At 38.6% G+C, this 15,886-nt stretch overlaps 1 protein-coding gene across 1 annotated transcript in view; it reads right to left on the bottom strand.

The window, feature by feature from the left end:
* LOC134359366 (mucin-2-like) overlaps positions 1-15,886 on the bottom strand; it is a 113,547-nt gene that overhangs the window by 60,927 nt on the left and 36,734 nt on the right. The window contains exons 8-17 of the mRNA XM_063072502.1: positions 14,473-14,662; positions 14,210-14,332; positions 10,697-10,817; positions 10,469-10,607; positions 10,277-10,369; positions 10,129-10,201; positions 9,908-10,045; positions 6,930-7,085; positions 5,097-5,191; positions 3,869-3,995 (exon numbers count right to left, since the gene is read on the bottom strand). Of these exons, the coding sequence (XP_062928572.1) occupies positions 3,869-3,995; positions 5,097-5,191; positions 6,930-7,085; positions 9,908-10,045; positions 10,129-10,201; positions 10,277-10,369; positions 10,469-10,607; positions 10,697-10,817; positions 14,210-14,332; positions 14,473-14,662 (1,255 nt within the window). The remainder of the gene's footprint in view (positions 1-3,868; positions 3,996-5,096; positions 5,192-6,929; positions 7,086-9,907; positions 10,046-10,128; positions 10,202-10,276; positions 10,370-10,468; positions 10,608-10,696; positions 10,818-14,209; positions 14,333-14,472; positions 14,663-15,886) is intronic.

The raw sequence follows: 15,886 nt of genomic DNA, 5'->3' as shown, positions 1-15,886 counted from the left end.
GCAACACACACAAAATTCTGGAGAAACTCGGCAGGTCAAGCAGCATCTATGGAGAAGAGTTAACAGTCGATGTTTCAGGCCGAAACCTTTCATCAGGACTGGGAAAAAATATGAGAAGTCAGAGTAATAAGGTGGTGGGAGAGAATATACGTCAGTGAGTCATATAATTTGGTTGCAGATGCCAGGTCTCAGGTGATGGTACTCAATATTCCAAAGTAGCTGAGATATCCACTGAGCCATGGCAATACAAGATCAGAATCATTCACTTCATCAGGACGTTTGATAAAGCGTCTTTGACCTTAAAGTTTTACTCTGTATCTCTCTCCAAATGTGTTGTGTGACTTTCTGAGAGAGAATTTTTAATACTGATTAGATAGGATCCAGTTCCAATTAAAAATCTTCAAATAATGAAGCAATCCAGAGCTCCATCATATTTTTATCTGGACTGATAAGTAATAAATAGATTTATTCCTCATAAAGGAGGAGTAATGGTCACCTCCAAAATGACAAGGTGTCTCTTCATGACATTCAATGGCATTATAATGAAAACTGCCATCAGTATTATGCATGGTCAAATATTACAGCCACATAAATACTTTGATGTTAGGAGCATAAGTATGATTGGATATTCTACAGTGTCCAACTGCCCTCCTGACCCAGTTAAATCTTGCACCATCCATTAGGTACCAGTCAGTAGAATGATGGAATACTTTCCATTTGTCTGCAACAGTCCATCTTTAGTGTTACTCAAAAAGGTTGGCATTATCTGGGACAAAGCAGATCTCTTTTTTTTGCAAAGCATTCACCATATTCACCATCTCTGCAGTGACATATTTGACTTCAGTGAGCTATCTGAAGAAGAAATATAGAAACATAGAAAACTTACAGAAGCCAGTTCTGGATGCACAAATCAATGTCCCCTTGGATCCCATGTCTCCTTACTTTCTCAATAAGCCTGGCATGGGGTACCTTATCAAATGCCTTGCTGAAATCCATATAAACTACATCTACAGCTCTACCTTCATCAATGAGTTTAGTCACATCCTCAAAAAAATTCAGTCAGGCTCGTAAAGCAAGACCTGCCATTGACAAAACCATGCTGACTATTCCTGATCATATTATGCCTCTCCAAATGTTCATAAATCTTGTCTCTCAGGATCTTCTCCATCAACTTACCAACCACTGAAGTAAGACTCACAGGTCTATAATTTCCTGGCTATCTCTACCCACTTTCTTGAATAAGGGAACACAGTAAAAATGAAACAACGTTCCTCCGGGACCATGAATGAGGGAACAACATCTGCAATCCTCCAGAACATCTCCCATCCCCATTGATGATGCAAAGATCATTGCCAGAGGCTCAGCAATCTCCTCCCTCGCCTCTCACAGTAGCCTGGGGTACATCTCATCTAGTCCTGGAGACTTATCCAACTTGATGCTTTCCAAAGCTCCAGCACATCCTTTTTCTTAATGTCTATATGCTCAAGCTTTTCAATCTGCTGTAAGTCATCCCTACAATTGCCAAGATCCTTTTCTGTAGTGAATTCTGTAGCAAAATATTCATTAAATACCTCTGCTACCTCCTTTCATTCCATACACACTTATCCACTAACACAAATGATTGGTCCTATTTCCTCATGTCTTATCTTCTTGCTCTTCATACGCTTGTAGAATGCCTTGGTGTTTTCCTTAATCCTGCTCGCCAAGGCCTTCTCATGGCCCTTCTGGCTCTCCTGATTTCATTCCTCAGCTCCTTCCTGCTAGCCTTATAACCTTCTCGATCTCTATCATTACCTAGTTTTTTGAACTTTCTGTAAGCTTTTTTCTCTTCTTGACTAGATTTTCAACAGCCTTGATACACCACGGTTCCTGTACCCTACCATCCTTTCCCTGTCTCATTGGAACCTACCTATGCAGAACGCCACGCAAATATTCCCTGAACATTTGCCACGTTTCTTCCGTACATTTCCCTGAGAACATCTCTTCCCAATTTATGCTTCTAAGTTCCTGCCTGATAACTTCATCAGTAAAAGAGATAAAATTGTGATCACTATCTCCAAAATGCTCTCTCACAGAGAGAGCTGACACCTGACCAGGTTCATTTCCCAACACCAAAGCCAGTGCATCCTCTCCTCTTGTTTTCTTATCTGAATATTGTGTCAGGAAATCTTACTGAACACACCTAACAAATTCCAACCCTTCTAAACCCCTTGCTCTAGGGAGATGCCAAACAATAGTTGGGAAATAAAAATCTTTCACCATGACAGCCCTGTTATTATTACACCTTTCCAGAATTTGTCTCCCTATCTGCTCCTCGATGTCCCTGTTGCTTTTGGGTGGTCTATAAAAAAAACACCCAGTAGAGTTATTAACCCCTTCCTGTTTCTAACTTCAACCCATAGAGATTCAGTAGACAATCCCTCCAGGACTTCCTCCTTCTCTGCAGCTGTGGCACTATCTCTGATCAGCAGTGCCACATCCCCATCTCTTTTGCCTCCCTCCCTGTCCTGTAACAAATTCCATCAGTTTGGTACTATACTTCCCAAACTCTTAATTATACTGTTAAGAAAGCATCATTGCCTCCAGATTCCCCTTTGTATTCACAGAATTCAGAAGACTGAAGGGTGACCTTATCGAAAAATAGAGGGCTATGGGTAAGCCTAGGTAATTTCTAAGGTAAGGGCATGTTTGGAACAGCTTTGAGGGCCGAAGGGCCTGTATTGTACTGTAGGTTTTCTATATTTCTATGAAACACATCGAACGGTAACAGGCCTTGATAGTGTGGATGTGGAGAGGATGTTTTCTGTGGAGGGAGAGTCCAAGACCAGAGGACACAGCCTCAGAATAGAGGGGCATCCTTTAGAATGAAGGTGAGGAGGAATTTCTTTGGCCAGAGAGTGGTAAATATGTGGAATTCTTTGCTATAGGCAGCTTTGGAAGCCAAATCTTTATGTGTATTTAAAACAGAAGTTGATAGATTCTTGACTGGTCAGGGCATGAAAGAATATAGGAAGCGGGCAGGCAATTTGGGCTGAGAGAAAAATTGAATGATCCATGATGAAATGGCATAACAGACTCGATGGACCAAGTGGACTAATTCTGCTCCTATATCTTATGGCCTTATGGAGTCATAGACATCTTCATCAGGAGGAACTTAGCAGACCAGGTAGAATCTACGAAAAAGAGGAAATGGTTGAAGTTTCCGGCTGAAACCATTCATCAGGATGTCCTCCAGCATTTTGTGTGTGTTGCTTGGATTTCCAACGTTTGCAAATTTTCGCATTTTTGTGCTCCATCTTAATCAGGATTTTCACCACTGACCTCAATGTCAGTCACTCAAATTCCTGTAATCTTCAACAAAATCGGGAAACAGAATAAGGCAACGTATTAATATTAATCTAAGAACTAGGTAATGAGGTCAGAGTGCTCAGCTGCAGCGAAAATTTTGGTAATGTAGCCTACTTTAGCTCTATAGCTTCTTCAAGGAATTATCTTGGAGGATATTGAATAAAATAATCCAACAGGAACAAAAGATATAAGGTTTCAAGGATACAAAGAGCAAATTTCCAATAATGTCAGTAAACATCTTTTTAACCGGAGGTTACTCCTACTGGGATCAATGGTCAGGAAGGTTTTTTAAGGTCACAATGCTGTACTCACGTAAGAGCCAGCTCCTAATTTTAATGAAAAAATGGTAGGTTTAATATTCTGAAAGTAAGACGTTTTCAAAATATAAGCAAGTGCACATGTTGTTGAGCCTAGGTTTCTGGACATCAATAATCTCAAGACTTTATTCAATAGTATAAATTGATTGTCCTTCTGAAGGGAAGGCTATGAAATTCTGCGAAATCTAAAGACCACAACTTACTACAAATTCCTCTAGTCCAACCCGTCAGTACGAGATCTCTTGCAGCACATGCATGGACATATGACCCCAGTGCAGCACAGATACAGTGATCAAGATTCAGGCAGTTGCATGTGGAAATCTTGCACATCTTTAAAAAGATACAAGCACAATGATCATTTTCTTCATTGAACATCTACTAAATTAATATAAACTGGAATCTAAGGATGCAACACAAGCCAAATAATCACACCATTTTAAAGCAAAATGGGGTCTCCTTCAACAGTTCAGCAGTCAATGTGTGATTTTTGAGGCCCTGTCTCATGTTAGTTTGCTAGAAGAGCCACTGTCTATCCAACCCAATTTGCAAAATGACCTCACATAAAGGAAGATGGTTATGATTGTTACGATCTGTCATCCCAACCCCAAGATTTCACTATAGAAGTTTCTCAAGGAAAGCACTAGACCCAACTATCTTCTGCTGCTTCATCAATGGCCTTCCATCATAAGGTTAAAAATGGAGATATTTTCAGGTTATTGGGCAATGGTCATGTCTGTATGCAGCAAGAATGAGGCGACATTCTGGGATGGGCTGTTAAGTAACTACTAACATTCAGTCTGATGCAATGAGAATTTTTGGTAAGAGTGAACTTAACCATCTATCCTTGATGTTTAATGCTATTTCCATTTATGAAGTTCCTCCTTGACCCTCCCTGATCTCACCCACCCATCAAAGATCCAGAAGGTCAGAATTGAGCAGAAACTCAATTGAACCAGCCATATAAATACTGTTGGCTACAAGAACATGTTAGAAGCTGGATATCTTGCGCTGAGAGTCTATCTGTTGACACCTCAGGACCTTTCCACAATCAACAAGGCAAAGATGCATGGTTTACTTGTCTGGATGAATGCAGTACCAGTAATCCTTAGGAAGCTCAAGGCCATCCAGCACAATTCACCCCACTTGACCACCCGAGATACTTATTTGTTCCAGTTTTGGTTCACACTGGCTGCAGAGTATACAGTCTAAAAATACACTGTGTTTATCTGTACATGCGACCTTAACAGCCTGAGTGGCAGCTTGCAAAGTAATTGAAGAGACTAGGAAAGTCATTTTCAGACAATTTTAAGTATGTTTAACTTTTGTCACTTTCATCATTATTGCAGATGTTAAATATGGCTGTGTAAGTTTCCAGTTTACTTGTTATGAAAGATTTTTATTTGCACATATTTACAAAACTTTCTTCATTACCTGGTAGTATTCCGTGTAATCTACTGTGGGATGACATTTAGCAAATACATTGTCATCGTGTTTCAACAGGGAACAGCGTTCTTTTGCATAGTATTCTGCAATAAAATTTGGATAAGATATGAATGATTGTATTTATCATTCAGATGTTAAAATCAAACTAAATTTAATACAAATATAGTGAAAATAAATTAACCCTGCCAAAAATGTTATCAGCATGAGCAGGTCACAATAGATCAATGAAATTACACAAGCATGCCAAAATCCAAGTTCAAAATCAAACTGAGGTTTTGGAGCTGTGCAGCAACAATACTTTCTGTCTCTCTGCTGTGCATCAATTTGCTGTGCTCACTGTGGCAGGCGGGTAGACCTCTCTGTGTCCATTTGCGTGGGGTCCCTCCATTTCTGTGATGAAGGAGGATGTTACCGTGGTTTCACACTAAGGATTGGACTACTGCGTTTATTCATTGTGGACTTCCTTGGACTACTGGTTTTTATATTCTCAGTTCTGTGCCCAGTTCGTTCCATTTTGTTGTGCAAGGGAGGGGGTTATGGGGTTGACGTACTTGTTCCATTCTGTGCAGGGGAAAGGGGGTTGAGGTCAATGATTTTGTCCGTTTTGTGCGGGGGAGGGGGGGTTTGGGATCAATGATCTTTTTCCATTTTGTGTGGGGGAGGGATTTATGGGGTTAATGTTCTTGTTCCATTTTGCCTATTGTGCAGGGGAGGGGGTTTGGGATCAATTATCTTGTTCCCTTTTGTACGGGGGAGTGGGATTGAGGTCAATGTTCTTATTCCGTTTTGTGAGGGGGAGTGGGTTTGGGGTCGATGATCTTCTTCCATTTTGTGTGGGGAGGGGGGGTTTGGGGGTCAATGATCTCATTCCATTTTGTGCGGGGGAGGGGTTTGAGACCAATGTTCTTGTTCCATTTTATGCAGGGCAGGAGTGTATGGGGTCAATGCTCTTATTCCATTTTGTGTGGGGGAGGGGGAGTTGAGGTCAATGATCTTGTTCTGTTTTGTGCGAAGGTGGGGTTTAGGGGTTATTCTTCTTGATCCATTTTGTGCAGTGATGCGGGGGTTTGAGGTCAATGATCTTGTTCCATTTTGTGTGCGGGAGGGGTTTGGGGGTCAATGTTCTTGTTCCATTTTGTGCGAAGGTGGGGTTTAGGGGTTATTCTTCTTGATCCATTTTGTGCAGGGGAGGGGTTTTGGGGGTCATTTATCTTCTTCCATTTTGTGTCGGGGAAGGGAGTTTGCAGTTGGTGATCATATTACCATTCTTTTTTGTGCGAGGGGTAGGTTTGATGTTTGTCTATGAATAGCTTTCACATCCTTTCTTTGTTTCATGGCTATCTGGAGAAGTCGAATCTCAGAGTTGTATAGGGATACATACTTTGATAATAAATCAACCTTTGAACTTTTGTACATTTGTTTCTTCCCAGCATGAAGTTATGTCTGATTGACTGGCATGTCCTCTTGGTGATTGGGAAGCACACTGGAACAGGCCGTAGTTTAGTGGGGACATTGTTCATTCTCAGGGTTTATGGGTCTAACCTTGGGCATGGACTGTGGAGATCTGATGGAAGTGGGAGCTTGGCAGAGATGGCTTATCACTGAAAATTGCACCAGACCCTTGCACTCAACTTAGTTTTGAATCACCATGACAGCAATATCTTGGGCCTCCTCTTGTGCCTCCAGAGACCCAATGCAAGCCATCATTTTTAGCATGCAAAAATTAACACAAGGTTCAGCAAAATGATCAACGGCAAAAGTATTCTGTGTTACACTGTGCACTTATTGCAGCAAGAGATCAGAACAGAATCAGTACATTACCATTTTCTGAACTGATGCATGATGGCTTTTCCTTATCAGGCTTGCATTCAGAGTCAATAGCCCATGAAGAAGCAAATATGAGATGTGAATTTTCCACGATATTCTGCGGAGTCTCAAAGTCGTCATCAGCATTGCCATTAAAGTTGCCACACAAACCTACAAAGTAAGCAGCAGCAAAACTTCTGATAAATATAATTTAGTTTGACTGAGTAGGTGTTTTAATTGAGTCACATCATAAAATCACAGCCTGTTTCTTTGAACAGATTTACAGAATTTGTTTCTTAAACACAGTACAAAATAAAATTTAACACGTTATCACTCTAGTTGTTTAATGTATATCTTTGCCCCATCTTAGATTTTTTCATTTGCAAGTTAACCGGTGCCCCAGAATGGTTTCTCTTATTTAATGCAGTTACTAACACCTCTCTAAAATCGCCATATTAATTCAAACTTTCTTCATGCTTCACAATCCTTGATTTGTGTTCATATTTTGTTTTAGACTTCCCTCCTTGTCCACTTGCTGAACTGATACTCAGACAAGATTTAAAATCTTCCCCTTTGTCCCTGATACATTTTTCTCTTGTTTTCCTCTCCAATGTAGAAAATTCTTGAGGGAGAGGGTGAACAGCCAGGAGTCATTTTACAGTACAAGTCAGTACAAATGACACAGGTAGAATGAGGGATAAGATCCAGCAGGATGAGTATTGGAGGTTAGGTAAGAGGAAACAGTGCCTTGAGAGTAACGATCTCTAGAATATTCCCAGTGTCACGTACTAGTGAGGTCAGAAATAGAAGGATAGGCCAGATGAATTTGTGGCTGAGGAGCTGATGTGAGGGTGGGAGGGCAGGGATTCAAGGCTTAATGAGTAAGTTTGCAAATGATATGAAAATAGAAGGTTTTGTTGGTAATGAAGAAGGTTATCGTAATTTCAAGGGATCTTGATCAGTTAATGAAATGGGCTGAGGGGTGGTAAATGGATTTCAATGCAGCTAGATGTGAAGTGATGTATTTTGGAAAGAGCTATACAATGAATGGCAGGGTGTTAGGGTGAATAACTGAACACAAGGATTTATGAGTACAAGTGTAATAGCTTATTGAAAATGGCTTCACAGGTAGACAGGGTGGTAAAAAGGACATTTAGTATTCATGAGTCAAGGTACTGAGAGTATCAGCTGTGACATTACATTGCAGTTGTGTAAGTCACTGACGAACCCACACTCGCAGTAGTGTATACAAGTTTGGTCATCCTGTTATAGGAAAGATGTGGTTAAAATGGAAACAGTGCAGAAAAGATTTACAAGGGACTAGGAGGAATGAGTAAAGAGGCAAGCCATGATAGGTCTTTGGTACATAGGAGAATGAGGGGTGACATTATAGAAACGTTTGAAATAATGAGAAGCATAGATAAAGTGGATGGTAAAAGTCCTTTCCCCAGTGTAGGGAAGTCCAAAACTAGGCAGCATATATTTAGGGTGAGAGGGGAAAGATTTAAAAGGGACCTGAGGGACAACATTTCCACATAGAGAGAGGAGACTATATGGAATGAGCTGCCAGAAGAAGTGGTTGAGCTATGTACAATAGAATCATTTAAGAAGCACTTGGGTAGGTACATGGAAAGGTGGGCTTAGAGGTACCATCTGACTGCAGGAAATTAGGACTAGCTGGATGGGCATCCTGGTCAGCATGGATTTGTTGGGCTGAAGTGTCTATAGCAGTGCTGTATTGCTGTATGACTCCATAAGTGCCATGCAAGTTTTGTCATTCTTTCACCATTCTAAAGGTCCAATTACCTTTCTTCCATTTCAGGCTATAAACCTAATAAGGTATGCAAATACTACTCTTTCATGCTTCCTTGAGCATAGCCATTCTTAACAAATTCTGCATGGGTTTAAATCCACTTAACCGTCACCTCTTAGAATGAATAAGGATAACAAAGTTAGGGGTGATATTGGCAAAACAAAACAAATCATGATATTGCCCAGTAAGATATGTAAATTCCACTTGGTTGTTACTTCTAAGCAGATGCTTTGACTATGAACAAGTGAAAGCTTGTCTTGCTTTTTTTTGATATGCTTGAAGTTGGGATTCAAAGGCACAGGTAATATCCCAGAACACTGTGACCAAAAGTTTGCGTTACTTAAGCTTAGAAATTTGAAAATGCAGCATGTGTTCTTCAGGAGATCATACGGCAGCCTATTTCTGGATTAAGGTGCATTAATCACAAACCTGTATCAGTTTGAAGTCTATTCAATATTAGAAACATTTGAAATGACATCATATTGTCAGACACCCCACCATACTGAATTAAATGGCCATTCTTTCAGTGTTTGGTCACAGCATTTGTTCTACTCTCAGTTACCTCAGGTTTGAATGCTCAACATATTCAATCATCTTCCATACTCCACTATTCTTTGCAGCCTTCTCACTTTATGTACTGCACTATACTTATTTGTTGTCCTTACCCTACTGACTTTCCTGCAGCTCACAGTAAAGCAGGGCTATCTATGCCATGGAACTCCAACACAACAGTGGATTGTGAGGGAAGTGACCACACACATCATCGATCACATTGGCCTTCAATGCCTTACAAACATTTTTCATAGAAGGCTTTTGACAGACATTTGGATGTGATCTTTAAGATCTGGCAACCTTTCCTGCACACAGCTAAACGGAATCTTGACAATCACAATGAATCTTTTCATTTCCCTTAAAGAAATAGGTATTGAGGATTCATTTTATTGAAGGTGAACATCAGTTCGATTTTCAATGGCTGTTATGACTAACTGCTCAATGTTTTGGGGTGACATGACCTCATGCCTGTGTTGAAGTTGATGGATTCAAAATATTTTTTATACAGTATTACCTGTATCAAAATGCTTAACTTTGGTTAAATTAACTCACTCTGAAGCTACTAGATTACACATTACGGTTAATTAATTCAAATCTTGTTCACTTGTAAATTATCATTTAGCCTTACCTTTTAAACTTTGATCTTTATTATTCGGCAGTGAAATGTAAAGCTGCATAATGGGAGAAATTTGTATTTGCATTTTCAACCCGTGTGTTGTTTCAAATTGAATGAAATGTGATGATTGCTTGAATATTATAGTTCCATCTGTGAAATTAAAAAAATGTTGGTTTAACATAATAATAGTTTCATCTTTAAGGAAATTGAATTTAATTTAACTTTGCTCATACCCCTTTTCAACGGAAGTGCAATGTCTTCTCTATCCAAAGTAACGTCACCATTGTTATTGAATTCATAGAAGGTCTATAAAACAAAATATTGTTTTCAAATACCATTAAAAATTGTAATAGAACACTAAACAACATCGTAAATCAATACCTGATTCCTGTAAACTCCAACATGCCTTAGGCATATATGTTCAGTTGCTTTGTGGCATAAATGCAATTGAATCATCACTCTCCAGGAAATTCCCTATAGGATTTACAAAAGGAGGTTTTAGAATGTATAGATTTAAACGTATCGAACAAGAATTAATACCATAGTTATCCCTACAACAGATGTCTCACTTACCTGAACTGCAATGTATGTGCAATCTTTTCTCAAATTATAGCTTTTCCCATCAAATGTTGAAATATGTGTTCCTTCCTCCACTCTGCATCTCCTGGGGCACTCCTTTTGAGTACATACCCATATCCCACTGCTGCAAGTACTGAGAAAAAAAAGGCCAATTCTTTTAGAGAAATATTTGATAGGTGAGTGAATGAATGATTCAAAATGGGATAGATTAGAAGCTATTACCATGTTTCACAAAGAGAGCTTCTGTTGGCTCCAGAATTATAAATCTCTTCATCATATTCACATGGACAATCTGATCTTTTAATGCATTCATTCTTACGTCTTATATTATCAAGAATGGTGCCTGAAACAGATAGAATACCTAGTTAATGCATTGTTTCATGACTGAGGCAATGTTTGAGAGTTTCACAACTGAAGAGCTTACTATAATATTTTTGACTAATTTGGAAATTGAAATTGGATGATGTATTTAAACTCGGATTTTGACATTTGTTAGACAAAGGAAATTTCCATTCATTGAAAGAATGCTGTTGAATGGCAATAAAGGAAAGCAAAGATACAAGAACTGAAACTGGAGGAGGTACTTTGATCCACATTACTGTTCCATTGTTCACTAATGTTATGGCTGATAGTTCATCTTGGAGCCACTTTTCTGCAGCATTCCTATATACCTTGACTTGATCACTATATAAAAAAATAATCAATCTCCGACTTATTTGTCTCAGCATGAGCCTTCACACTCTTCTTCAGGTAGAGAATATCAAAGCGTCAATATCCATGAAGTCAGTGATTCCCAAAGTGGGTTATATCCCCTCCCCCTAGGGGTGTTGGGAGTTTCTAAGGAGATGATAAAGATAAAAGGACAGTGGGGGGATGCATGGTAGCAAGAAATTACAGCCTCAATTTAAGAAATTAATTATTTGTTATAAGCATTTGATCCTCTGTGCCTCATAATGATCATGTAATCAGCTAATCTCTTGCTAAGTCACCATCCCTCTGACTTTGCTTGAAGCATGTTATAGTTGTTGAAACGCAATGTGGCACTCCTTTATTTGGAAGTGTAACATTGGCTGAAACAAACTTTTCAATTTCCGTGCCTTTCTGAATTGGAAAAGAAAGAAAGGATACCAGATGATGATCTTCAATTATACTGTTCCCACCTATGTGAGCTGCATAAAGATATGTCAGAGAGATTGCAGGATTTTCTCTTGATCCAAATTCCAGATTGGATCATAAATCCATTCCTGAACACTTGTAATGAGGAATTAACAGGAAAGATGGAGGAAGAACTGATCTTGCTGCAAAATGACTTTGAGCTAAAACCAATGTTCAAAAAATCATATCAAAACTTTTGGTTGCAGAAAGAAAACCCTGAATACTATCCTGCACTATGAAAAAAAAGTTCAAGAAGTTCTTTAATGCCTTTCCAACATCATATTTAGTGGTGTGTGGTTTCATTTACAGGCACTCAACTTCTTTCAAAGCAATGAAACAGACTGCAAATTACTGAACATGGGGTTCTGATACACTTTCTGAATGACATTCATCATGATATTGAAAAGAAAAGCTGATATTACTGCACAAAGCCCATCCATCTCATTGAAAGGTGAAAAGCAATGAATAGTTGGACTAATAATGTAAGCTCTAAAATTGTTTATGAAAATAATTTTTACTGTAATTAAATAAAGAAATAATTTCATTTGCAGCTTTAAATTTGCTTGCAAGAAAATTAATCTCAGGGTTGTATATGATGATGTATATGTACTTTGATAATACATTGACTTTGAACTTTGAAATACATTTGAATATTTTTGCAATTATTTATTACTGCTTTGAATTTGCAGTTCCTAGTTTTCTTTCACTGTGCATCATAAATCAAAATTCCTTATGGATTTTTGTAATGGCTAGAAAGGGAGAGGGGGCACTTGGATGTGGTCTGGGAGCCAAGTGGCAGCAACCCAGAAAAGTTTGATGAATTGAAATGAACATATTTGCCCTGCAAAGCCAATCTCTTATTTTGAAACTGTGACCCCTGCATCCCAACCTTAGAGGCCAAAGTCTTGTTCCAGGAATCAATCCAATTATCTTTCATTGAATCTCCTGCAAAGTATGTATATTCTTGCTAAGTTGATCAGACTTATATACAATATAAACCTTGTGGAATTTCTAGTGGGTGAATTTTCATAAGAATCTGCACTTCTTGCATAAGTATGTAAAAAGAAATATTAATATAAATATAAAAAACTACTGTGCATTCTAATGTTAGATATTTATTTATTGCTGCTGGCCTAAATAGTGTGAATGATTTTATAGTTTCAGTATTGTAATACCTTATAAGATTTTCTAGAATTTGTGCTAGTGTCTTTGGCTTTTTTGACAATGAAAGAAATTAGGGGTCAGTCTCATTAGCATTAAACTCTGGGCAAACATTTGTATCCATTGTATTTTCATGGGGTGCAAAGAAGTTGGGATATGGAAAGATTTAAATCTGAAATAATGCTCATTGTGGAACGAGAAATGTTGGTTATGAATATCTCACTATAGTTCAGGTACCAAGACAAGGGGATTAAGGAGCAATTTGCAGTGAGGGAAAGAAAACAGTTCTTGTTCTAAAGTGCATCTGTTAATCCCACCTCTAGCACCTTCCGTCACTTCATCAATCTCAGGCTGCAACGCATGACCGCTCAACTGCCAAATTGTTCTGGAATCTTCCTTTAATTGGCTGAGTCCCAACCTCCAAACCCCACAAGACAACACTGATCACTAGGCGGGTGAATTAATCTGTAATCACCAGAACGTAGTGACTGCTGAGCCTCTCCCCCGGTGCTACCCATCTCCGCCACCCACCAACTTCACCCCACCTCTGGACCCAGCCCATACAGTTTTTAATATAGAGTGTGCAATAATGATTCAGCTGTGACTAACAACTTGGTTTCATTGTCATTGAGGTTTGCAGTATAACCTTAACAGTTATGGGCACAACACCATGATCACTGTGTATGCCCACAACAGTGGACAGAAATCTTTAACTATCATATATTTATCAGAAGCTTTATTTTTATCCTCCATTGAGACTTTTAAGGAGTGTTTGCCTAAAATTATTCAAGTCTTCCCTCATTATATCCAATTTCACCACCATAATAATGTTTTACAACAAAATGCCTCCTAACGATCATAAGACTTCCAACGCAACTGCCATTCAGCTAAGTAGAATGTTCAGGAGCCATAGGCTGGCCAGCCCCATCCTGTTGGCTTCTAGCAGTGTATATGTTTTTTTCACTATATCTAAATTATTCTGGTGATCCGACACATTGGAAATTTGGAAAATATTAATAAGATATTATTAAAAGAAAACATAAAGACATAATAAGCCATTATCAATCAATTAAAGGCACAGTAAAATTTTAAAGAATTCCCAAAATTTACCTTTCAAATGAAGGTTACCAACACTATACAAATGGATGGCCGGTGAGAGCTTGGGAAGCCAGATATAAAATTTATTCAGTCACACAGCTAAGCAACAACAGAAGTTCCCAGGAGTGAATTTGAACTTGGAAACTGAATGGCAGGTCAGACGCATTTCCAAACCTCTGCACTGCAGTGTACAGTTACTTAAGTCTAGAATGTACTGTGGATAGCTGGCAGTTCTCTATGGGCTTTCTGGCTAGCCATCAGCATATTCTGCTTCAATAAGTCCATCATAATGAATCAGCCATAAGTCAAAAGTACTCTTACCACTTGGACATTCACAAGTATGTTCAAGAGTGTCAATCTGTTGTGGATCTGGATTTGTACAAGTTGGAATAATTGGTTGACCAGCATCATTGTAGGTCAGATTCCCAGGGCACTTAGGAATTTCTGGAAAGGAAAATTAATGCACTTCACACATTCAGTTAGTACAAATGCCTATCTGCCACTGTGCTATTTCAGAGTGACAATATTTGGGAAATTTAACCATAAACTATACATTTAATTTCTCAATATGGAGAAAATCTTACCACATCCTGATGTTTCCCTCCAACCGGGCAGAATGTTCTCAGCATTGCACTGATTTGCTAGCTCTTGTAAAACAGGGCAGTGATCCTGAGGATTTCTTGGAGAAGTACAGCTGACCGCTTTGCATAATTGTACGTAAATGAAAGGATTTGGACAAGAAGAAAAATGCGCTGAGATGGTCTCAAGACATTTCTAAAGAAAAGAAGGAAGGCAATAAAATGTATAATCACAAACCAAGTAAATATTGATCTGGCTGTGAAATCAACTTTGTTAGACCATTTTAAATCAAGCCCCTTCATAGTTTAAATAATTATATTTAAGATAGGACTCCATTTTCTAAAGAAAGGTATTTCATTGATCAGGATTTGAAAGCAACCTTTTTCAATGTTAGATCCATCCTTCAAAACTTCTAAAGCAAGACAAATAACAGAACATTGTAACATTGTCTAATTTAACATTTGATAACTAGCTGCAAATGAAAAAACATTACGGAGATGGGAAGTTTGAAATTAAATTTTTAGTTTGCCCCTTGAACATCAAAATGATATTGCAGATCCGGCACTCGCAGAAGAACATATCTCATTTTCATACCCATTTCTAAAAAAGTAATTTAAGATAATGCTATTACAATGATTGATCAAGTTTAGTGAAGAGGCAACAACCTGAAATGTTAATTCTGCTTCTCGATCAACAGATGACACAGATGAGTATATTTCGTATCTTAACAAATCTGAAATAACATTTACATTTTTATGTCACCCAGCAGAGAAGGAATTCTATAACTCTATTTCTGAACTACCGGAATAAATTCACTAAAACATATTATGAAAATGTAGAGGCTAAGTCCTGAGCTCTGTGAAAACCTCCAATCAATAAAATTCATTTTGAAAAGTTTAATCCACTACCACTTTTATTGGATCAAAGGTCTTTGCTGTTGTGATAAACCTGCTAGTACTGAGCATATTACATTAAATACTCTATTCCCCTCAATATTCCTTGTGTTTGTACATTGCAGATTGTATTTTCTCGGATTACCTTTGTTTTTATATGCATTTGGTTTACGTAGAAACATAGAAAACCTACAGCACAATATAGGCCTTACAGCTCACAAAGTTGTGCCAAATATGTGCTTACCTTAGAACCACCTAGGCTTATCCATAGCTCTCTATTTTTCTAAGCTCCATGAACCTATCCAGGAGTCTCTAAAAGACCCTATCGTTTCCGCCTCCACCGTCGCTGCCAGCAGCCCGTTCCATGCACTCACCACTCTCTGCGTAAAAAACTTACTCCTGACATCTCCTCTGTACCTACTTCCAGGCACCATAAAATTGAGCCCTCTCATGCCAGCCATTTCAGCCCTTGGACAAAGCTTCTGACTATCCACAGAATCAATGCCTCTCATTATCTTGTACACCT

This window comes from Mobula hypostoma, chromosome 20, assembly GCF_963921235.1.
Source record: "Mobula hypostoma chromosome 20, sMobHyp1.1, whole genome shotgun sequence".
Taxonomy (NCBI): Eukaryota; Metazoa; Chordata; class Chondrichthyes; order Myliobatiformes; family Myliobatidae; genus Mobula; species Mobula hypostoma.
Note: the sequence above shows the minus strand (reverse complement) of the source record. Positions and strands in the feature narration are given on the sequence as shown.